General features: G+C 36.8%; 3 protein-coding genes and 1 long non-coding RNA gene across 4 annotated transcripts in view; 2 read left to right on the plus strand and 2 right to left on the minus strand.

Moving 5' to 3' along the window:
• Window positions 1–13192, minus strand: part of LOC134654659 (uncharacterized) — a 191823-nt gene extending 178631 nt beyond the window's left edge. The window contains exon 1 of the mRNA XM_063510129.1: window positions 10352–13192. Coding sequence (XP_063366199.1) covers window positions 10362–13184 — 2823 coding nt within the window. The 5' untranslated portion in view covers window positions 13185–13192 and the 3' untranslated portion in view covers window positions 10352–10361. The remainder of the gene's footprint in view (window positions 1–10351) is intronic.
• The window catches only part of LOC134654661 (zinc finger BED domain-containing protein 4-like), a 1082235-nt gene that overhangs the window by 741996 nt on the left and 313640 nt on the right, over window positions 1–26599 (plus strand). The gene's annotated exons all lie outside the window — the stretch shown is intronic.
• Window positions 1–26599, plus strand: part of LOC134654688 (uncharacterized) — a 403600-nt gene that overhangs the window by 296590 nt on the left and 80411 nt on the right. The window lies entirely within an intron of this gene.
• Window positions 1–26599, minus strand: part of LOC134654664 (protein kinase C and casein kinase substrate in neurons protein 1) — a 229612-nt gene that overhangs the window by 100459 nt on the left and 102554 nt on the right. The window lies entirely within an intron of this gene.

Consider the following 26599-nt stretch of genomic DNA (forward strand, 5'->3'; position numbering starts at 1 on the left):
ATTTTAGGTGTATATATCTTGGAACCCAAAAAGTATATCGCTTTCAAAATCTGCACCCTCGAAAACCTCGATATCAACATTATCAATTATTAACAAGAAACTTTTGGATTGAAAATAGTCATGTTCTGTCAGGCGTGGCTCACTCCGCGATTTCGTCGCTTTGCTACAGGTAGCTAAAAGTACATTGGTGGCTAGCCATAAGCCGCGCGTGGCGCTGTCGCCACCTAGCGGCCATATCTGTGCTGATCGTAACAGACGCGTTTTGTTAGAGAGTGAGTCTTCTGTACCTAGTACTATTATTTATTCTGTGGTTCTGTAGACATGTTGCCCTCCCGTGACACTGAGTGTATGAGAACGTCTGAGAACTGAATTCTATGATGGCTATCTTTACTACAATCTCATATAACATCTCTCATTCTAAGACCCGTTTTAAGTTATTTTTAGTACAAATGAAACAGGTTCAGCTACAAACTCTAAGCATTAAGCTTATACAATTCCTAGAAGGTCAAAGTAAGCTCAAACATAAAGAATGGAGTAAACATTTCTAAGATCGAAATAAACCGACAATAAATGTAGCTATATTAGTATAAAAGGCCAGATCCCGCAACGAGAGAGAATCAGAAGGGAATTTACCTACATTAAAATTTGATGAAAACGAAAACCGTCCCCGAACGGAGCTCCGAGTTAATTCAGTTTGGAAAGGATCATCTAGGCTAGGAATAGCATCAAAGAAATATTTATAATTAATATTTTGTCAAAGTAACTTTCTTGATCAAATGTCAGGATATTATTTGCCGAGTTTAATTGTCGTATACTAGTAATAAGGTTAATGTGGAGAAGGCCGCCGGTACATACTTCCATATTATAATTGTTCGCGCCCCTTTTCATTCATTATCATTCACATTCATCCATATCGCTCACTCTTTCTTTAATTAATATACTCGACCTCATTTCTCATATCACCCGCCTTTTTTGCCGACCTTTTCAACCGCTAATAAAAAACCAATAGAATTTAAAACTTAAGTCAGTGCAGTCATAAAATAATACGTCAATCGGAGAAAAAATATATTTCGCGAGTTTTGAATGTAAAAGGTCGAAAATAAGTGAAAAGAGAAGAAGAAAACAAACCGTACCACATATCTGGCGGCCGCCACAACCAGTCTAAATTACCTACATCCAGGTAAGGTCGGCCCCATTACTCCCATAATCGTCATCATACATAGCCATAGCCCCCTCCTACTTTCGGGCTGAGCTGCTTTCAGGTCCTTCGAAATTTATATTCCGCTCCAATAATATTTTTAGTAACAATTCAACTAACTGGAAGCGTGTATGAGGAATGTTATGAAAGTAACGGAAGCGAAAGAGGTATGTCAGGATCGTAGGATCGTAGAAAATGGAAATCCGTGGTCTCTGCTGTCTCTGCCTACCCCTCCGGGAAATAGGCGTGATTATATGTATGTATTTGTATGTAATTCAACTAACTGTGAATTTCGTCAGACTTACACAGACCCAAAAAATAGAGAAAGTGTACTTTTATTTTGCCTTTTCCCTTCTAAAAATAATGTAACAGTAGGAATTTATGTAAATGGTGGGAAAATGTGTTATCCAATTATTGTAATATTGTTAATAATTATATAGACAGGTTCATAACGAGTTTTAAGATGCGTACGCGATAGTTATATTAAATTACAAAATATACAGGGTGTTTCTTGTAACAGGAGCAATAAATTAAACTGTAGGCTGTACTCCTCAAACTGACCAACATTTGTTCAGCAACTTTTGAAATGATGATTGATGATGTTAATACTGGTAAAATAAAACTTTTAATTAAATTAGGTTTTATGCACGTTTAGTTAATTAATTAACGGAATATGTACTTCGATTGCAAAATACTTAAGATTCCTGTCGAGAATTGATTGTTGGACTACCAGGAAGCTAATTCGAACTTACCTACTTACATACATTCCGATATGACTCCTGGCGAATTACCTGCTACCACGGGAAATAGTTTATTTATAAATAAGTTTCAGTAAGTTTCCGAACGGTTCCGACTGCGTTTTGAAATGTGTTTAAACATTTTGCTTACCGATATTACTTAGTATAAGTACTAAATTGTGTCAGTATCCATAACCGAGTTGGATGCTTACCTGCAAGATAAAGAATACACATTAGTAATGAAATTCAGATTAACATTATTCGTATTGATTATTCGTATAGATCTCATTTAAATCGGTCAGTATGGGAAAGTCTGAAACTATAAGACATACGAAGATCTGTTCTTAGGTACCATGACACCATACCATACCATAAAAACTGCCTTCATACTTTTAAAAAAAACCTGTACTCAGCTCGGGAATCGAAACCGGACATTTTGAAAAAATATTTTTATTTTTTTTATTTGGATATCGATTGTGTAGGTCTTAAGCAGTACATTTTACTATGAAACATGATGTCTAAAATGAATAAAATGCATTGTTTTCATATTCTTTAATTTATTTTAGCAAGTATTCGAAACGACTACCGCCTTTTTATTATTTTGAGTACAGTTTTTTTTTGTGTATGTAAGGCCCACACCTCAGAGTCAGAAAACATCTTTAAGGGAAAACGTATATCCCACCAAAAACATTTTCATGTAAAATGTTGCCAAGACGAAACCATAAGGCTTGCACTGACAAAAAGTTATCAGATATCTTGTAGAGCCAAGCTTCTAACTCTATAGGCCCTACCTTCACAGACTCTACACCTTAGTCAAAATATGTGGCTTGACCGCTTCGTCACATGGGCGTAAGGTGAAATATGTATTCACTATTCATTATTTTTTAATATAAAATAGTTCTTGTAATAATGAAACGGCCAAGCCACATATTTTGACTAAGGTGTAGACTCTGTGAAGGTAGGGCCTATAGAGTTAGAAGCTTGGCTGAGCCAAGTTGGCTCTACAAGATATCTGATAACTTTTTGTCAGTGCAAGCCTTATGGTTTCGTCTTGGCAACATTTTACATGAAAATGTTTTTGGTGGGATTTCACATCTTTTTGTAAAGTTGCTTATCCATCCAGTCTTCTGATTTAAAGGGTTGCGGGTGATTTACTATTAAAAATCCTGAAATACGTACTTGGGGGGCATCTTTTATATATAATCTGCTTTTTACTGATTCCCCATACAAACTTCAACCCCCTTTTTCCCCTAACGCCTTTTTTCACCCCTTTTCACCCTTACGGGGTGATTTTGGGGTTGAAAATATTTTATATCCTTCCCCATAACAATAACTATCTACATACCAAATTTCAACGAAATCGGTTCCGCGGTTATCGATTTCCCATACAAAATTCCACTCCCCTTTTCACCCCCTTAGGGGCTAATAATTTCAAGTTTTTGAATTGTTTTGTTGTTTGTGGACTAATACTATCTCACATACCAAATTTCAGCTTCCTAGGACTTCAGGAAGTACCCTAGAGGTTTTGATGATCAACAGTGAGTGAATGAGTCAGTGACGAAATCGGGGTTTTTTAGATATTAATAAAATCCAAAGTATAAGAGCTATGCAATTGAAATTTTTTATGCTTAATAAGAATAATAAGTCCACTATTGACATCATATCCCGAGAGTTTTGTTTATCTGGTGTAATCCAAACCCAAGTTAAGAGGGTTCAAAAAAACGACGAAGCGCTTCGAGAAAAGGTAGGTAGTGCCCTTGCGCTTCGCTTTGCTCGTCTTGGCGGGGGCACTACCGTGCCCCCTGATCAGTAAAACTGTACCGTACAGCATAAGGCTCTAGATATGATAATTCATCACTTCGTACAGTATTTTGACAGGTCTCGGTAAGTGGTTAATGTAATGGTCAATACAAATTGCAGCGATAGTATTGTTAGACGCGTGCGCGTTCGCTACGCCTATTGTTTGCGATGTGATTACCCACGGTGCAAGGTAGGGACTGCAGCGGGTTAGTAGGTGATACAAGAACTAGGCCATAACCGAAAAACACTTCGTTCATCTATTTTACCGGCGGCGCGGAAGCAGTGGTGGCCGAGAGGATTTGAGAGACATGGGTTCAAATTCTGACTGTTGAAATATATTTATATTTCTAAATAGACATAATTATGCAGTAATAACAGCAACACTCAACTCTTCCCTTTATATCTTTAGACGCAGTTTTTATACTGTTTGTCTTATTTTGATGTAGCCAAACAATTTATAGTTTTGACACATAATTTTTCTTTGGATTAAGTTTTGACACCCCCGTAATGTGTAGTATATTACATACCTAGAGCAGTAAAGGAAGAAATACCGCCTAGTGTGAGTCAATGTCAGCGTCGTCTACAAACGCATAGTACTATTCAATCGCTGATCTTCCATGGCACGCGCCACAGCCTTCTTAACAAGGGCCTCTCTCACCACTAAAAGAATTACCTCCTAACGAGATTACGCCTTTCGCCAAGGCCTTAGCTTCGGCCGCAGGATCATTAGCACATATAGACGGGCTTTCTCTCAAAACGGTAATTTGCTGTCTTTCTGTATTGTTAGTGATACTGAAGATTGACAGGTGGCCATATCAACTATTCCTTATTGTTATTCTGTCCCGTCAACCAGGTGACAACAGTAATACATTTATTGTCCTTGATGGGATGGAAATTGAAATAGTCTTTTTTCTACCACATTTTCATATATATATGAAATATATTTAAACCCCCATAATTCATGGTGTTCAAGTGACAGGAGAAGATAGAAACTAATGAAGGCGGTAAAAAATTGCTTCGAAATGTTATATCACTCACTCACTTTTGAGTTGTTATATTTTGTAGGTATAGAAGGTGTATTAATTAATATACAAATAATTCAAGGTTTAAAGTAAAGATAGAAAAGGGGAAAATCAGACAAAAATACAAAATCAACTAATGGAATAAAATTGAAGAAATAATATAAAATATATATTCTGAAGAATAAGTAGTTACAAGAAACAAGACTAACAAACTTCCTTATGAATGATAATTCATAATAGGAAGACTTAGCTGCCGCTATCAAATGGTTATTACATATGTTAGGATAGGTTAGTTTCCACATGATTGTTTTACTTTTATAGGAAAGCTTTAAACTGCAATTCGAATGGTTAAGACTTCCTCAGTAAACTTCAGAGCTAAGTGTTTTAGTGACAGTTACACTATTTACTTGCCGACTTGAAGCTTCCTTAAGTTACTTTACAAAGCGCGAACTTTCCACTAACACTTTGGATGTGCAAGTTGATGGGATAAATGGAAGACAAATCTATATACGTACACTAGTCATCACAATCATCATGAAGAAGGTTTTATTATACGCGAAGGTTGGCAACACATATTTCATTAAAACTGAGACTATTTTGACGTTTGCGATGAAAAAAGGCGTCGCGGCTCGCTGAATCCGCATCCGGTGTGGACTGCCCTTCATTCTATACAGATTAACAACTGCTCTTTAAGCTTTAGCTTAGCACAGCAGTTATCAAATATTATCTGTCCTTAAATCATCCGTCACTCGTTACTCGATCAACTGCGTCGTAATGGAATCAATTTAAATGCAAATGCGACACGCCGCAACAAGGAAACTGTCGAGACACTCTGAAACTTCCAGGGAATTATTTGAATAGTTTACCGAGCGTAGTTTAAATGTAAACCAGCAAATTTTGGCTTTTACGTAATAGTTATTACGAGTCTTGAGGTCACTGGTGACCTAAGAGCATTCGACTCGCTTGCATTTCGCTTAGATACAAATTGGAGTGAGAACTCTGAGGATTTTCAAGCTAAACAACTATGAGCAATGGAATCCACACCAAGGCGGATCAGTACTGAATAACAAAGTCCAAAACAACAAGCAATGCATAGCCAATGACAATAGTGAATTATTCGCTTATAAATTACCGGTTAACGTTAGTACATTCGTCACGTCTTTAACTGAGGAGAATGGTGAGTATTGTTACGTAAAAATGAGTTTCTGCGTTCGGTAAATGATAATTCTTCGGGTGTTAAACGCTCCATTCTGCCCTAGTAGCATGGTCGCATTTTTATCGTTTGTCACCATGCCTGTCACGTTCTAACTAGTATGTAAGTGCGAAAGTGACGGGCATAGTGATAGTCGATGAAAATGGAACCGTGCTGAGCCCGCTGGTGTCAGTCTGGTGATGAATTTTCTGTGGACTTGACTGGTTATTTGTAGAGTGTACGGACCGGTTTTCATAATGCTGCATTCAATTTATATTTTCCTAGCTAAGAGTTGAGTCAGTCAAGCAAAACTCACATTTTATATTTGCCGATAAGAAATGATCCCTGTATTCCTGTCTTCGTCGGGTGAAGGCTATTTTGACTAACTTTTTTTTGCTTATTTTTTCTGTAAGTGTTCTCGAGCCCCCAAGATGACAATCGTTCATAGAAAACGCCAATCGACTTAAATAATATATGGAAATAGTCTCGTGACTTTTCGTAAATTATGTCATCCCAATAATATTCATATTTTCATTTGGCGTTGGTATATACGATTTTCATCTTGGGTAGCCCCCCCTGTTCTGACGGTAGAGGCGAAATGTGACCTTTTAATATAATAACGTTGCACGTTGAATTGAATAGATAGAAGAAAGCTCCAACACAATAAATAACTTGTCTCAAAACTTACTTTTCGACCAAACATTTGCCTTTTTGCTTACATCCAACACACACAAAGCAACAGCAACATGCAAAAGCAACAGACACATTCACACAAAGCAAAGTGTAAGTAGTCGTAATGAATCGGAAACAGATCAATGTCAACATTTTAATTTGTTGTAAAACTGTTTATCCGTTGCTCCCACTGTCAGGTCCATTGTTTTGCGTCACACACCACCAGTCGGCCAAGGTCTTTACGTCACACTAGTTTTTTTGACATTGGTTTTTCTAAAAATAAAACCACGATTCTTACCAATTGTGGGCGCTGAGCTTCTTTGAATAAAAAATGTACTTCCGGAGTACCTGAGGGAGTGGCGTTATAGGGATGCTCGATATCAAACAGTTTTGCCACCATATTAAAGTTTTACCATACGAAACAGTAATATTTTTTCCCACTTAATGGTAGACTTTTACATGGAATTGACCAAGAGACGCTATTCCTCTATGATGGTCCCTATTGGCACCGTGCACGATGGCAGCGCCGCCTAGCGTTCGCAACGTGGTCGGCGCTGTTAAATAGCGAGCGCAACAAAATAAAGATTATTCCTTAAAAATATTTACTATAATGTACTTAACAATGTGCGGAATCTATTCGTATTTAATGTTAAATAGACCTGGTTTTTGCTTTAGTGAAAACAGTAAGAATTATCTGTGTATTTTATATTATTCGGTCAATTTCCTTCGTTGTTGTTTCAATGAAAAAACGCATGTTTCACTATGTTTTGATGACTCACTTAGTGATCCTCTTCCTGGGGATACGTACGATGCTTGCAATTATAAAAACTTTGACCTTTTTCACAGGTTTTAATCAACACATTTTATGTTAAAAATTTATGTTCTCCCGCTTAATAGGCACAATGTCTGTTGTGACACTTGTGTGACTTGTGACAGACGACAGATAACCCTACATGCCAAAAATGTGCTTTTGATGGGCTTTCAACAACTAATATTACAATCACTTAATGTTGGTACACTGTATTAGCCATACTATTTTATTAACATACAAGAAAAACTCTGTGTTGACATAGAGTAGATAAAATGTTTAGCCATTACGTTGTTAAGCCTGGAATAGTACTATATGGTATAAAAGGCTAATATCTAGCTCGGCGTTGAAAATAAGTATATAAAATTTACTATTACTGTTTCGTCCAGTATTATTGCAGTTTACCACACAATAGCGATCGTGACCCATTTTTATCGTAAGTATGATTATAAAGCTAAAATAACTGAGAAGTATGGGAATTGACAGAAACACGGTTACCAATCTTGTCATTATTGGCCACATCAAGCGCTGCGATCGTTTCGGCTTCCCCAACCACCCGCTTTGCACGGAGCGAATATGACAGTTCATTTTAATATGGAGTCTGTCACGTAAATTGTTTGTAGACTTATTTGGGCATATTATTTTTTTACAATGTAACATTGATATAATAAGAATACGCTAAACATTTTTTTTGTGAATTTCGCTCCTTGAGGTTAATTAAGATCTAAGTAGCTGCAGGTATATAATGTATATGTCATCAAGAAGTTCTAGGAATATTAAAATGTGCAGCATTAGAGTCCCTATTACTACAGCGAAATCACTAGCCATTAGCTAACTACGGTCAAAGACAGTAGTTATATGTTTTCATTAAGTACAGCCTCATCTAATACCCGATATTACGGTTCAACCTTGCCGATATCGAGTAAGCGGTCGCTATTTCGCAGATTGAGGGCTTTGTGGAAATTATTATTTACGATATCAGTAGTAGGTCAATATTAGATGTAGGTATTAATGGTAAACCTAACTTTCTCACTATAGGTAAACTTGCGTTCAAAAATTCGTTGATAAAATTAATATAGATATAGTGTCCTATATTAAAAATGCGTTAGTGTTTCTTTGTGTCTCTGTTACCTCTTCACGATTAAACCGCTCGCCTGATTTACATGAAAGGAATGGAGATAGTTTGGGTCCTGGGGAAGGACATATGATAGTTTTTGTCACGGAAATTATCATTCCTGTGTGCATAATCACGAGCGTAAGTTAATGTAAGACTAACTTTATTCATCACGAAATTCAGGGGATATAAAAAGCTGAAGGACTTCTTTCTGAATTCCCTTTACTATAGGGAGTATAGGGTATAATTTACCTAGTAAAAGAAAAAAAAATCGACAATCACGTCTTCGTAAACATAAAGCACTTTATTTATACTCTGACAGTGCCAAATTTATAAATACGTTTTCGTAAATTCTTTTGACGTAAATAAATTAAAAGGATAGCATTATAGTGGTTTGCAATGAATATACTGCAGTTATAAAGTCCGTCAACCAAATCTTGTCAGTAGTAAAAGGCGGCAAATTTGAAAAATCGCGGGTTAGCAACACTGTGTTCGAATAATTCCAAAATGCGTGTCATCTGTGTTTTATCTGTGGAATGTGGATCGTGAACGACAGCCGTCACCTTATTTGTTTTCATTTGGTTTTCATTCTGAATCGTTTCTGTTTCAAGAGATATTTCTGCTGTCACCATTAAATACCAATACATTAAATAAGAATAAGCAAAGCTAAGGGGCCTACATTGTACAATCATGCTCGTTGATGGTAAACATTACTAAAAATTGAGGTTATGACAAGTACATACTGGAAGAACTCTTTCGAACTTTTAAGATTATGTTCAGTTTTTTTGTTTTAGGGTTAAAAGGCATAAATAAAATTAAAACGTATGCCTAAATCTATCCAACAAGACCATAAATTGTGTCCTGGAAACCGTCCATAGGCCCACATGTCTAATATTTTCAGCAATCAGTTGTGACTATTTACAAAGATGCAATAGAATACTACAGAGTATTATGCTTGGTTGAAGTGACCCGGTAACATTGGTAACTTCATTATATTTTTTCAATTAATGACCTGAATTATAGTGTAAGCTAAAGTGACCCTTATCTTATTTACCTTTAAATTAAATAAACACCCAAATATCAGTTATTTTATTTTTAATATGTAATCCTATTGTACAATATATACCAATCAAAAAAATTACACAGGTATGTCATATTCATCCAGAAGAGTACACTAATTGACATTAACAAGTGGCATATTATATTGTAAATAACAAATATATGCACTATCTAATTATCTGCATTTTGATATGATTTTATTTTAGTAAACTTAGAAGACATAGATAGGGAACAAAGAGAATATAAGCACTGCGATAGGGAGTTGTTTTTGATATCTTCAAATTTGTTCATCATTTTGATTAACATCGCTTTTAAATTGTCCGTCCGTTTCAAATTTTTTCAATAAACCGCGAGTGACAATTTGAATTGACGTACGCAGGGCGCGCTCAGCGGAAAAAAAAATCTTTTGGTTCGATGTACATTGCTGCTTTTCTTAGCGCAATACTGCTCTTTGAGTGTTGCCCTACTTTAGTTTGCTTTACATTGCTACTGACAAGATTTGGTTGACGGACTATACAAACAAATTGGCATTAAGAATTTCAATGGGAAACATATTATGTAATCTAAAATAAAGATTTGTATAAAATGCCTGGGCGTCAAAAGGTCCCTATTATAACTATTTTTGACAAAAGAAGAGTATTTATTGAACAAAAACATAACAAACATGACACAAAAAAAAACAATAAATAAAAACAACTTAAAATTACAATTAAACTAAATACAAACTAAAAACTATTCTAAAATAAAACTAAACTAAAACTAACCTAAATCTAAAAAAGGCCCCTGCGGCAAGGTCCCCAAGATGCTGGCTGCGTTACCCCGCTGAACTGCCAGACTGAAGCGTTGAGCGAGGTAACTGCCAGCTCTTGGATCCCCAGTTGCGTCCCTGAGTCTCTTTGAAAGGTCTCCAAAGAGACTCAGAGCGCCAGGACCCCACGGACCCAGGGTCTCGACGCCGAAAGGAATAAACCTATATTCGGCACCGAGACCGCGATATTTCCCCACCTTTGCATTTTCGGCCGCCTCTGCAGCAGCTGCCGCCCTCACAGAGGTTCCGTGGAGATGTGACGGGGCCAGCGTGTCTACGCAGGTTGCATCCCACACTAGCACCCGTCCCATACTCCACGGAATCAAAGACATCCCGTCGGGTCTCTTGCCGTCACTTCTCAATATGCCGGTCGGCTCCAATAGAGCAGGCACATTGACCGATGCAAGAGACCGACGGATGATGTCGTTAAGGGCGGCATGCCTGGAGAAGCGGCCCGCGCTCCTCTGGCAGGAGAGACCGTGGTGACCTAACTGGTCTACGTCCGCACCGCAGGGGCAACGATGAGGGGCACACACCGGGATACCTAAACGGAGGCAAATCGAGAGCCGGAGCGTGTTGGGCTCTAAAAAAGTTCCGATTTTAGGAGAAGGATGCGCGCGGAGCCAGTGCCCAGCCTCTCTAGTGCCTACTGCCAAGAGTCTAGCTCTTTCCGCAGCGCCGCCGCACTGGTCGAGAAGGGTATCTAAAGCCAATTTGCACACTGGGTCGTCCCAATTTCTTTGTGACTCTGGATGTTCAGGGATGTCTTGACCGGGACACGCACACAGCCATGCATTTTTTGCGTCTTCCAAGCCCGAGATCTCATAGTTTGTGCGAAGGATTTTACCTATGAGACCCAAGGAACTATGGACCGACGACAAAAAAGCTGGCAAAGCTACACCAGACATCGTACGGATGCCTAAGCCACCGTGCCTGATGGGAAGGGACCCTTGACACCAAGACCGGTCACTAAACTTAATGTTAAGGACTCTCTCTAAATTATTTTTAATTAAATCATCTACTCGCGATAAAAGATCTTGATTCTTCCACAGAGGACAGCATCGGAGCACGTATGTTAACTTTGGAATGAAGAGACAAAATTTGATAATAGAGAGTGCATAGTGGGGACTAATTTCGAGCAAACGATGAGAATTATCCTGGAATTTTGATACAGAATTTTGAATGTAATCGGGAAAACTTTCCTCGAATATTGGGGATCCTAGGAGGCAAAGTGTACGTCTATCGAGAATTTTAATATTGGGTGCCAGCTGATTGAACCTTTGTACTAAACTATTGACATCGACGACGCAGGAATCTGGAATGTAAAGTTCGCATTTATCGAAATTTAAAGTTAGGCCGATGGATCTAAATTTATCGTTTATCAACGAAAGATCGACCAGTACAGAGTCCACGTCACCTCCTAGAGTCCCGTCGTCCAAATACCATACATTGAATTTTGATGACAAATTTTTAATTATTTGGTTTATCCCTAAACTAAAAATTGCCGGCCCCAGGGGATCTCCCTGCTGGCAACCGACTTCGGACGACAATTCATGCGAATGATACATTAGTTTCGAAGGGTCCCCATAACAATGTAGTAGGTAATTGTATATTTCAGGAATGTGAGATTTTACCTCAGAAAGCAAAATATCTCTGTTTAAAGAATTGAATGCATTCTTTACATCGATTTTCAGTAAAACCTCACACTGTCCAGCCTCCAGATAAGACCGGAGGGCATGCACAGCAGCCTCACAGCCTCCCCTGACCCCGAAACCTAATTGAACAGGTTCAAAAATTTTTTGCAACTTTGCCAAAATGTACCGAACTGCTATTTTAGACGCCAAACGGCGAAACGTTGAACCCACAGCGATTGGCCGTACACCTCCATCTTTTTTAGTGAGTGCAATTAAATTTGCTCCGTATATAATGGGTACAATATCCGGGTGGACGCCACCTGAGTACATAAAGTTTATTAATTTAGTAATGCAAGCGATGAGTTGCACACCTGCATCTCCAACAGACGGGCACGTCAAGTCCTTTAGGTGTTGAGGAGCCAGCCCGTCCAAGCCAGCTGCCGAACCAGTTTTAAAAGAAAGGACGGCGTTGTAAACATCGACGTCTTTGATGTGCAGGCATAACTCTGGCGGTACTGGGGGATCAAAAAAAAAGGGGGTTGCCGGAGCGGCAGGGTGCTTAGCCTGCAGGGCCAATAGAGTGTCAGGGTTATCCGGAGACAACACATCACTAGAGAAAAGAAGGCGAGCGGCACCTTTCAGATCTCCGTCACTGATCTTATTTTCAATATTCTTGTTTTTTCGATACAAAGTTGACGGACGGTCTTCTCGTACAACCGGCGGGACAGAATGGGGTGAGCAATTATTTTTAATTTTTTGCGTCAATGATATATTCTGATCGTCGTCTTTAACATGAAGTATGGTATACGGAAAAACAAGCAGGTTATGCCAGTCTTGAGGTGAGTTTGACTCGTAACACTTTTGTACCAGTTGTGCGAGGTGAGTTGCCACGACGATTCTAGCCCCGCGAGGGATCCGCTTAACCACCTCAACGTTGTTCTTCAGTTGGCTTAGCTGTATATGAAAAGGATGGGTATGATGAGGCGGTAGCGCGCCACCTAAGTTCAGTGGGACATCATCTTGACTAACACAGGTGCGGTGAGCCTTGGTTTTGTGAATGTTCAAACCCTTAGAGGTTAGAAACGATTTCGGACATAAATGACACGAATATGTTGCGGTAGGTTGGGATGCGGCTTGCATAGCAACATATACAAATATGTATATACAATTTCAAATCACTCTGACCTAAAAAAACAATACTATCTCTAAATGCAAAGGAATAAAAAAGGGGGCACAGCAATGACAACAAATAAAGAAAAACAGTGCTTATAACATAAATATAAAAAGGATGCAATTTAAAATCCCAAAATACCACGAAAATAGTACTTGCACAACTGCAAACTGATAAAACGTTCTAAATTCACATCACAAATCTATACTTTTGTACTGTTATATACTTAATTGTATTACTTCCATTCTGGTTTGTGTGATTTGGTTCCATTTGAATTCATGAAATGTGGTCCGGCTGAAAAGGAAAGCGTTTTGCCAGCTCCGTTAGGAACGTAGTCGCGCAAGTAAATGACCGCTGCGGAATAACTCCTGTGGCTCTCTTTGGTGTATGTAAATGCGCGTTGGCTGATCACACATGCGTACATGAGCATGAACAGAAGCTTAGGCGATTTAAATCCGTAAGCTTTTAAGTTATATGTTGATATTGACAATGGTCATAACTCATTGTTTCGATGCTTCTCGTGTATAAATATAATCGCAAATAGATAGCACTGTGTGTTAATACTTCAGTTCATGTGTTTTAAAATATCACTGAGTTGATTTAGCACGATATTTTAATTATTTTCTGCGGAGTAAACAAATATACGTTTTCCTCTTGTCAATGTCAATGTCAATTCTTGTTCTATATAACTATTATAAAATGTATAAATCTTTTATCCGGCCCTTATACCACACTTGTTACGCAAGCTTGTCATCAGAGATGTGAAAAATACTTTATAAAAAGTATTTAAATACAAAATACAAATACTTCCTTGATATACTATTTCAAATGCAAAATACAAAATAGTTTTTGAATTTGTATTTCAAATACAAAATACGAAATAGGTATTTTCAAAATACTTTTTAAAAATACAAATACTTTGCGATAAAAGGTACTCTAAATAGTGAATACCTAGTCTGAATTAAAAAGTATTACTCAGAATATCCGAATTGAAAAGACTCTCTTCATTCTTTGAAAACAGTGTGTCAATCAGTCCTCTATCTAAAGTGCAAATTTCTAGTTGGTTGCTCATATTAACCGGAAGGATGGATGGATGATGGTTTATAACGGACAATTTTTAAAAGCATTAATTTAGATTTGTAATGTTTTACAGCTAGTATAATGCCTCTCGTTAGTGTGACGAAAACGTCTCGTTTGTGCAGATAAGTTTCATCAGGGCAGAAAAGTTTGTTCTCCTCTCGTACCTTGAAACCCTCGCAACACTCAAGATTCCACTTTTTTAACCACTCGCTACGCTTGTGGTCATGTGCGACGTTACTAAACAGATTCAACAGTATGACAGAGTTGCCAGGATTGTAACATCAGAAGAGATTGTAACTCCTACCTACATTACCTACTATAAAGTATTTTGTATTTTGAAAATAGAAAATAGGTCCCAAAAACTATTTCAAATAAAATACAAAATAGTTTTCTTCAAAAGGTATTTAAATACAAAATACAAAATAGGTATTTTGCATTTAGTATTTGCATTTTAAATACAAGTATTTCAAATAAGTCACATCTCTGCTTGTCATATAAGCTTAGTAACCGCTTATTTGCTAACCACACCTCCAACTTTCACTGGCGTTTTTTTCTTGACGCTTTTATTAAAGTTATTGTGCATTTTATATTGACAAGCGCTATTATGTTAGACACAATACAACATATAACAAGTTTAGGAGTTTGTGACCAAAATGTTTGTTACATTACAAATGTGTGTTTGTTACATTACAAATTTGACGACCGGTCTGGCCTAGTGTGTAGTGACCCTGCCTGCTAAGCCGATGGTCCTGGGTTCGAATCCCGGTAAGGGCATTTATTTGTGTGATGAACACTAATATTTGTTCCTGAGTCATGGATGTTTTCTATGTATATAAGTATGTATTTATCTATATAAGTATGTATATCGTCGGCTAGCACCCATAGTACAAGCTTTGCTTAGTTTGGGGCTAGGTTGATCTGTGTAAGATGTCCCCCAATATTTATTTATTTATTTATTGCTTATATTTTTATGAATGAGATGTATTGTGTAGCAACGACGGAGATAATATCAGCTAACGGCAGAGATGCGATTTATTTGAAATACTTCTATTTAAAATGCAAATACAAAATGCAAAATACCTATTTTGTATTTTGCATTTAAATGCCTTTTAGTAAAAAACATTTTGTATTTTATTTGAAATACTTTTCGAGATGTATTTTGCATTTTTAATATTCATTTCAAAATGCAAAATACTTTGTGATTAAGTTTAGCCAACATTACCAGTCAAACAAAATGAAATGAACGAATGACGCTTGTATTGCCGAATTTGACCGATAGAGGCGCCTGCTAGCGCCTGGCGCCAGCGCCAGGGTGCCGATTTTTGAAAGTCGACCGCTCGATTTCGTGTATTTCGTTCAGCAATATCTCCACTACTAGGCATGTAAATTCTACTAATAGAATCAAAAACGAGTGGTCAATACCACTAAATTCACAATTTATATCGCTCGTATTTCAAAAATCAGCATCTCGCTGTTTTCCACCGATTTTCGAGTGACGAAATCGAGCGATCGAAATTCAAAAAGCGGCCAAGTGCGAGTCGGACTCGCCCATGAAGGGTTCCGTATTTAGGCGATTTATGACGTATTAAAAAAAAACTACTCACTAGATCTCGTTCAAACCAATTTTCGGTGGAAGTTTACATGATAATGTACATCATATCTTTTACCACTTTAGAAGTGTCTCTCGCGCAAACTATTTAGTTAGAAACCTCAATATCATTTTTCAAGACCTATCCATAGATACCCCACACATACGTACGGGTTTGATGAAAAAAATTTTTTTGAGTTTCAGCTCCAAGTATGGGGAACCCCAAAAATTTATTGTTTTTTTCTATTTTTGTGTGAACATCTTAATGCGGTTCACAGAATACATCTACTTACCAAGTTTCAACAGTGTAGTTCTTATAGTTTCGGAGAAAAGTGGCTGTGACATACGGACGGACAGACGGACAGACAGACATGACGAATCTATAAGGGTTCCGTTTTTTGCCATTTGGCTACGGAACCCTAAAAATCGGCCCCTGGTATTGTTAAAAAGCGTAATAAGTAATAAATAAAAACAGATGTTTTTTTTTTCACTTTTTAACAATACCAGTCCAGTTGTTATTAATAAAAGAAAAGTGTAATAATAATAAAATAAGAACTAGATGCACAATCAACCGAAATAAATGGCCACACAAGTCACAAAATGGAGCCATGGCTCTCTTTTCGTTAGTCTAGTTTTTTACATTATTTTAAGTGAGTATTATTTCCTTTATTTATTTCTCTTCTTAGGTTGGTTTTTTACAATATGTATATAAAATTAAAATATAAAATCACTTACAAAAACAATATAAAAAATATTATAAACACATTATAAAAAAACCTAACCTATAGGGTGCCGCCAGCAGCGGGGCAAGGCCCAAGCTGCCGGTGGTCAGGGCCGCAGAGAGAGGATCCGACGGACTATTATTAATAACATAACAGAATTTATTGATACGCGTACTGATAAATATGACCAAAATGTCATGCATAAGGTGCCATGTTATTAGACGTTTTTGTTCGGCTCGGCATTGTGTCTCTATTTGTCATGATAAATACCTAAAATAAATAAAAATATCTGAGATTTGGTCAAAAGGTATTTTATTTCGAAAAAGTATTTTGAAAATACCTATTTTGCATTTAGCATTTGAAATACAAAACGCAAAACTATTTGGTATTTTGCATTTGAAATAGTAAATCTGAAAAGTATTTTGCATTTTGTATTTAAATGCTTTTTTAAAACCATTTTGTACATCTCTGCCTAACGGTCACTAAGCGAGGGCACTCCTTGGTGGTATTTGATATAATATATCAATAATGTATATACATATTATGTAGTAATTAATACATTTTTTATGTTGTATATCAAGAGTATATAAAAACGTTATAGATATTACAACATTTTTTGAAGTTGCACGCCATTTGCAATGACAAAGTGTGACATCATTAATAACATATTTCATGAAAATATTCTCACTTTGTTCTATTCGAATGGATGCGAAATTAGCTTAGACGGATTCATGGTTTCTATTTAGTGTTGTGAATAACGCTCATTTTGAGGCTTAAAGACTCGAACCCTTAAGACTCTCGAGGCTTAACGCCTCAAAGGCGGCAAAGACGATTTTTTACATCTATACGCGTAAAATAAATAAATACAATTCTCAAATATAATCGAGTCTTCAAGACTTACGAGTCTTGAGGGCTCGAGTCTTTAAGCCTAAAAATAAACGTTATTCACAGCACACATTACATTCAACCGCTGATCTACTCGTACATCAAATTTACAAGTGTCGTGTCTCGCGACCGCACGGAACCGACCGGACACGTACGTCCGCGTTCGTCGCGAAAACACCGGAACCAATCATCCAATAATAACGGTCGATACACTTGTGTGTCTTATTATTATTATATATTATTCTTGTTCTATAGACAGTATATTCTGCTTTGCCATATAGTACGCAGCCACGGGCAAACTTGGCCGAAAATCTGATCACGCTTTAGCGACAAACCGGACAAGTGCGAGTCGGACTCGCGCCCTAGGGTTCTTACCATTACATAAAAAATCGGCAAAAAAATGTATTTTATTTTGTTTTTAGTATTTGTTGCTATAGCGGCAAAGAAAAATTTCAACTGTGTAGCTTTCACGGTTCATGAGATATACAGCCTGCTGATGCTGACAGACGTGAAAATTGTGCAAATTGTGCAATGTGAAAATTTCAACTGTGCTTTCACGGTTCATGAGATACAGCCTGCTGACAGACAGACAGACGGACAGCGGAGTCTTAGTAATAGGGTCCCGTTTTTACCCTTTGGGTACGGAACCCTAAAAATGATGAAAATACCTTTAAAATTAACAACGTAACTTTATTTTGGCTCCGCTCGCATGTTTACGTCAACACACGCATAATCCGAAAGTACATTATGACACCAAAAATATATCATTTTGTTATCATTCGCGTATGCATTTCGCTCGAAGTTGTTCGTACAACTGGCAGTTGGCACGAGCGAGACGCACGGGCGAATGATAACAAAAGACATCAATTTAAAATAAAAATGTAAGTTTGGATTGGCCTCCTAGTCTCCCACGCTTAAGAAATTCTCTCTTTATTTACATCAGTAAGCTTTTCGGTCTGAATGGAAATTGGGACTTCAATCAAATTGCGTATGTTTTACCACTTTGACATTCTGCAGTTATCTTTGTGGGCTATCGTCGTCTTTATTCATGCATTTGAATAAATTTCGAAACGACATAAAGATTGAAAGTAAAAGTGTATTTAAATACAGAGGGCGACAGTGGAGAAGTGGAGAAAGATTAGTGTTTTAAAACGTTTACAGACATTACATTACATTATTCATAATATCTTTTATTAAAAAACATTTGTAAAGCTAACTACAAAACGCTAATGTAAAATGACAATAAAAAAATGATTAGCTGAAGACAAGTATTTTGATAAACATACACCTTTCCCTTTCTCCGTATAAGCATGTTCGGTAAATAATACATGTCCTCTTCTGTAGTATCAAGTGAAATGTTTTAGCACGTCGATTAAACTGTATTTGGGTCAATCAACTATTTCTTGTTGTTATTCTGTCCCATCAGCGAGGAGACAATAGTAGCATAGATTGTTAGAAGAACTGCTGTACCATGTTCTACTAACATGCTCAGTAGATATCCCATTATGGAAAGGTCTTATAACTACCATAAAATGCAAGTTTGATTCATTAAAATACGAAAGACCTAGAAAAACGTTTACTTAAACATTGGCCAGATTTAAAGTGACTAGGCGGACGAGGTGGTGAAAACGATTTGCACACTGCACACTCTCTTGCTTTCTAACCATAAAGTGTTCAGATTATTTTAAGCACTTCGCCCGCTTAATTACTTTTGCAACTGCATGCACACGTAGTTTAAACTCGCGTTAATACGGAAAGTGGACAAATAGCTATACAACTGTTACAATACACTTCCGCTGTTTAGGCGTCTCCGACCATCCGCGACGGACGGACATACAAAAACTACACCAACATTTGTATTGTTGTGTTTGGTCTGTTTTCAATTATCGCCACTAGCCTCGTCTAGGTTGTTTAAGCAATTTACTGCTTAAGATAAAACGAAGTTGTTCAGAGTTCAGGCGAACTATAGGTACATGTCTATTACGTCTGGACGACATTTGATAAGACATGACATGATATACCTACTACATTCAGTATTTGGATAAAAAATGTACTGGTTATGTTGTTATTGTCGCAGGCGTTCATAAGATTATTGTGACCATTTACCAATAAATAAATATTACTTGTTTCTACTTTAAATACTGTATATTTATCCAGAAAACAAATCGAGGCTTGATGGCAAGTGTTAACCCAGCCACAGAATAAATAATAGTACTAACTACAGAAGACTCACTCTCTAACAAAACGCGCCTGTTACGATCAGCATAGATATGGCCGCTAGGTGGCGACTGCGCCACGCGCGGCTTATGGCTTTCCCCAAAATTGGGGCCGAACGGATGTACTTTTAGCTACCTGTAGCAAAGCGACGAAATCGCGGAGTGACACACGCCTGACCCAGCATACGTTTAATGGCACCGTTTTCGTAGTTACATCCACGACATACATGACTTTCGACCCATCTTGTTTTCGCCATCATTTAACCGAATCTCCCTAATCAATCTGCGTATCAAACCGGTCTAAAATGATCAAGTGGAATCTTAGATTATTATAGAAAAGTACAAGCAATTATGCATCTTGTGATCTAAGAAATAAGGATTGAGTTATGCTTGGTCGGGAGTAATTATAAAATTTAGAAAGGTCTTTATCTTATTCATTGCCAAGGTCAAATTAATTTATTCAACTAGCACGTTAGCAAGATCATGATAATTCAGAGATGCTTAAGCTATTTTCGGACGCGTCAAGTCAATAATATAAACCATGGTCTTTTTCAGTTTTTTTTTAATCTTGTGTTATCATTTATTGAAATAATTCTTGTTATTTAAGGGCCGTGGAATAAAAGATTATATGCGGATTAGATAATTATATTGATTTTTCTTTTGTAAAACACTGGGAAGCAAGTATAGGTCCGTTCAAGTTCAAAGAGAGGGTATACAAGAATTACCAGAGTAAAAATAAATTAACTCAGTGTTGCTACATTTCAATGTATAACTCGATTTGATTAAGTATCAATTACATTTGATTATAATTATTATTATGATTGATTTTTGTTTAAGTATAAACATTATTAAATAAAACCAACACGCCCCCTCAAAAATGAATCACCTATTTACATACATATAGCATTAATTCGGAGACCATATATTACTTCCGAGTGTACGCTGGGAAATATATTAATTACATTATGATCCAACATTCGTTGCAAGGATTAGGGAAAACCCAGTAAAACCTAATCAGACCATTTGCATCAATTAATTAATCAAATTCACATTATTTTCATGATCATCACAGAAAATATTTTCAACACAATTTACAATCATTCCAATAATTACTTATTCAAGACCCATCCTGCTTCTCATCTTTTGAAAAGTAACTGCAGGCAACGGCTTCGTCAATACATCGGCCAATTGATCACCTGTAGGAACATACACTAATTTTATTACATTATTCTGAATTTGTTCCCTTGAGAAATGATATTTGATGTCAATATGTTTTGACCTTTTATGGCAAGTTGGATTATTTGCTATACTTATACATCCGTTGTTGTCTTCAAATATAATGATTGGGTCAGTAATTTTTAAATTAATACTGTTTGCAAGAGACTTAAGCCATAATGCTTCTTTAACTGCTTCATATAAAGCCATATATTCAGCTTCAGTAGATGATGCTGCTACTGAAACCTGTCTCTTTGTACACCAAGTTATTGTGCATTGCTCAAATAATTGAAATACATAACCAGTAGTACTTCTTCTATCACAATTATCACTGCCTCCCCAATCAGAGTCGGCATACCCACTTAAAAGGTTTTTATAGCTACCTCTTTTGTAGGTTAATTTTAAATCCATAGTACCTTTCATATACCTAAGTACCCTTTTTAAACATTGCCACAATTCTTGATTATTATTATTTGTATACCGACTTAGTATATTAACTGAAGCACTCAAATCAGGTCGTGTACATAACATTAGATACATTAAGCATCCTATAAGGTTACGACAAGGGGCATCATAATTTATTTTTGAGTTTAATGCCTCATAGTTAAGTTTTGCTTCAGTGGGGGTAGACACGGGATTACATTCACTCATGTTAAATTTACTTAGTATAGTTTGGATGTATGCACTTTGGTCTAAGGTAATAGTGTCACTGTACCGTGTTACTTTTATACCGAGAAAGAATTGGATGTCCTCAAGATCCGTCATTTCAAACTTAGTTTTTAAGTAATTTTTAAAATCATTCATTGTTTGAATATCGGCACACACTATAACCAAATCATCAACATACAGTACAACGTAAATATTTTTGTTAATGTCTCCTTTATCTAAAATATATATACATCTATCGACTGACGAATTTTGAAAGCCTTTTTCCTTAAGTGATTGCTCGAAGATCTCGAACCAACATCTCGCTGCCTGTTTAAGCCCATACAAACCTTTGTTTAATTTGCACACGTAATCATTTTGATTTAAAACACCGTCTGGAACTTTCATATATATTTCTTCTTTTAGAGTTCCATTTAAAAAGGCTGTTTTAACATCCATATGATGAATTAACAAGTTATTTTGATTAGCGAAACTAATTATAAATCGAAAACTAGCAATTCTAGCAACAGGTGCAAACGTTTCATTATAGTCAGTCAAGTATTCTTGGCTAAAACCTCGAGCTACCAGACGAGCTTTATACCTTAAAGGCTTTCCAAATCCGTCACTTTTAATCGTAAAAATCCATTTACAATCAACTATGTTTTTATTCGCGGGTCGTGGTACAAGTGTCCACGTATCATTAATTTTTAATGAATTTAATTCGTCCCTAACTGCCTTCTCCCACTGAGGCCTATCATCAAGGGTTTTAATTTCATGAAATGTTTTTGGTACTTTACTTGTGATCGACTGTACACTATACAAATAATCGTCATCAATTTCATTATATGACACAGGCGTACGACCTTTAAGCCTATCACTTCGCCTAGGTGCACTCAGGTTCGACTCATCACTATTTACAGGTGTCTCGGGTGTATCAGAGTTTATCTCAGGTTCAAGTGGTTCATTGGAATTTAATCTGCGAATTTTACTTGGCCTGCCTTGCTCATCAACTTTCGAATACGTTGATTTAGGAACGTGTGTATCTTGAGACGTTTGCGATACTGATTTTGGCACAAAGGCACTATCAGTTTTGTCCTGGGAATATTCAATTTTACTCCCTTCTGGCCTTGGCCTGGACACAAGAAAATTCGTCTCATCTACCACAACATCCCTGACAGTAACACACTTTTCGCATTCTGTGTTCCATACCTTATAACCGTTTGGCTCGTAACCTACCAATATGCCTTTCCAAGATTTATCATCAAATTTAGTTTTACCGGTTTTATTATGGACAAACACAGTTGAACCAAACACTTTAAGGGTTTTGATACTAGGTTTTTTATCGTGCCACATCTCATATGGTGTTTTAGACTGTTTTAAAGCCCTTGTTGGTGTTATATTGATTAAGTGTACAGCAGTTTGTACTGCTTCACCCCACAAACATTTATTCAATTTAGCACCAGTTAACATAGAACGAGCCTTTTCAGTTATTGTCCGCACCATGCGTTCCGACACACCATTTAACTGTGGAGTCCTAGGTACTGTTAAATGATAAGTTATACCCTTTTCCTTGCAAAAATCTTTCATGTCGGTAGATAAATATTCTCCACCGTTGTCACAATACAAATTTACTAATTTGAGGTTAAATTTTGCTTCACTTTTTGCAACAAAGTCCTTAAACGCTGAGAATACGTCTGATTTATATGTTAGTGTATATACGACACAATAATGTGTATACTGATCAACAAACAAAACAAAATAATTTTTGTTGTCAGTTGTCGGTGGAGTAATAGGACCGCAGACATCCGAGTGTACAATAAATAAAGGTCGTTTAACATAACTTTTATCCTTAGCCTTATTAAAGGGTAGTCGCGCCTGTTTTCCATTTATGCAAGCTTCGCACAAGTTGTCATTTGGAACTACTTTTTCAATCTGTTGCATGTCTTCAACCATATTATTTGCTTTTATTTCAAGGAATTTAGTTTTACTTATATGACCTAAACGTTCGTGCCATAATTTGTAAGAATCATTACTGCTTTGACATACTTGGGAAACAGACTGATTTATTCTAGCAGGCAGATCAAAATCTACAACAATTACATTGCCCGGGGAAGATTTACCTTTCATGATGACCTCACCATCCCTCATGACGCAGCAGGTACCATCTGGTTCGAATATTATTCTGCAGCCAGCCTTCTGCATCTTCGAGACTGACAGCAAGTTGTATGGCACCTCCGGACTGAACAGCACGTTCTCCAAAACACCAGGAACACCGACATTGCTGACGACATTGATATGGCCTCGTTTTGTTGCTGAAATAAATGTATTAGTTTTAGCAATAGACATTTTAACAGGTGTACTTAATATTTCGCAAGTATTAAAAAAATCATCCCTGGTTATAAGATGTTCCGATGCACCGGAGTCCAATAAAAATGTCAGTTTAATTGCGTTATTATCTTGCAGGTGCTCGCCGGCCATAAATGCAAATCCAGAGAAATCATCTGACGTCGATGCTTGATTTAACTGAACATTTTGAACTGTTCTCGGCCTGTCCGGGTTATTTTGCTGGTTGTTGTTCCTCTTGAAGTAATAACAATCGTTCTTAGTATGTCCTTTGCGACCACAGTGATGACATTTCACGAATTTCGATTTAAACTTTCCTTTGAACCTTTTATTATTTTGCCGAGGGTAGTTATGATTAGGATTTTCATCGCTAAATTTCCGTTTTTTGCTTGTTTCACCTTTGTTCTCAACATGTAACACTTTTAGACTTGTGTCACCTCCTTCGTTTTTCAATTTAACTTCATGATCTAACAGCCTGGTTTTGACAAAAACCAAAGTCAAGCTATCTTCCGACAAAGTTTCAATAGCCGTTATAACGCCGTCATATGATCCAGGCAGGGTCAGCAACAAATGCGCAACCTTGTCCGTCTCGTCTAATTTTGCCCCGGCCGCAATCAACTCCGTGATTAAATCATCAAATAAAGTAAAATGTTTTACTAGGGACATGTCACCCTGTAGCTTTAAACATAACAGTTTTTTTCGTAAAGCCAATTGAGTTGCTAAACTTTTACGTTCATACAACGAATCAAGATTTTCAAACACTTCTTTTGCTGTAATTGTGTCATTTACAAATCCAATATACGAATCAGATAAATACTCAACTAGAATGTTCTTCGCCATTCGATTGTTGCTCACCCAGTCCTCATTTTGAACCTCAGGAATTTCGTTGTCAATAACATCAATCACATTTAATTCACTGAGCAACGATCGCATTCGAAATTTCCATATACTATATTTTTCACCATCGAAAGGCCTAATGTTCCGTTTTTGTTTAAACTTGTCCATTTTTAACGGTTACCAATTTTTTACTATGACACTTTCACTTTACACTGATTTTAATATTTACACTTTTACAACGACCATACTATTACTTTTAAAATGCTGGACACATAACCTCTTGTTATTTAAGGGCCGTGGAATAAAAGATTATATGCGGATTAGATAATTATATTGATTTTTCTTTTGTAAAACACTGGGAAGCAAGTATAGGTCCGTTCAAGTTCAAAGAGAGGGTATACAAGAATTACCAGAGTAAAAATAAATTAACTCAGTGTTGCTACATTTCAATGTATAACTCGATTTGATTAAGTATCAATTACATTTGATTATAATTATTATTATGATTGATTTTTGTTTAAGTATAAACATTATTAAATAAAACCAACAATAATTGTCACTGAAGTCACGATATCTGAAAATTTTACCTATGTGTCACTGTGCGTTTTATATGAATGCTCGAAAACAAGATTTTGGTAGGTACTTAGGTAATTCAGATACTTATATGTACTTAAGTACAAAAGTTTTTTTTTGTTGCTATTTTTCAAACAATGACATTCATGGCTATAGGTGATCAACACAAAAACAAACTTGTATATGCACTTTGCTGCGAAATTTAAATAACAATTTTATACAGGTTATTAAATAAACTTATTGCTAGAACAGAGTGACCTAGAAAATAAACAACATTAATTAATGACTGATTTAAGGTCACACTTATCTTATCAATGCACTTAAGTGCAATAAACTAAAGACATGATAATTAATGTAATTGCATAAAAACAAAGCTATCAGGACGCGACGCGGACGTCCTATTTATCAATAAGTAAAAATCCCATTTGATTTCTTCCAGTGAAAGTAATTCGCTTCGGTTAAGCGGACGTGTTTTGTGTAAATATTTATTAGAAATTGGGTATTTGTTGTTTTATTGAGTAAATAGGTGTTTAAAATGGGTGATGCAGGCGCGCTCCATGTGGATGAGAATGCAAATGATTGGCGGGCGGGATTGACAAGCGACGCTCGAAGTCGGTTCGTGAAAGCACTGTAAGTGTATACTCAGACCCACAGACAATCCAACCTCTAGACATAGCATAGTCGCGCTACCCCCTCTGCCACACATACGGTAGCGTTACTCCATCTTCGAGTCAATCCCATGCCGTGATTGGTCCGTGTCTTTGAACGGACCAATCACGGCACGGGATTCGCTCACCTCGTCCCCCCGCTCGCCCCGTCGGTTTCATGAAAGAATTGGCCTAAGCTCAGTCTAGAGGTTGGATTGTCAGTGACTCAGACCACAGGCACATGACAGGCACAGACTAATGAAACTCCGCACTTTTAAGCGATAAGACCGCTTGTTGTTATCTAGTCTTAAGCTTGTATTTAGCTTTCTGTGTATTTTTTAACTTTATGGTGCACAATAAAGAATATTTACTTACTTAAATTACACCGCATCATGAAGCGTTTTACATAATTACATAGAGCACGCGGTCATCACACATAGGTGCAATTTCATTTGTAATGTAGTGCTCCGATTGGGGCAGCACAACTGAATTGTATTCAACACCATTTTATACTTCAATAGCCCATAAACGCAGGTACACCCCAAGCAAATTTTTTGTAAATACTTTTAATTTGCATGAGTTGTTGTCGTAATTGTATTAGGTGTAACTGAATTAAGCATTCGCGCACCCATA

The sequence above is a fragment of the Cydia amplana genome, chromosome 15 (assembly GCF_948474715.1).
Source record: "Cydia amplana chromosome 15, ilCydAmpl1.1, whole genome shotgun sequence".
NCBI classification, from domain to species: Eukaryota; Metazoa; Arthropoda; class Insecta; order Lepidoptera; family Tortricidae; genus Cydia; species Cydia amplana.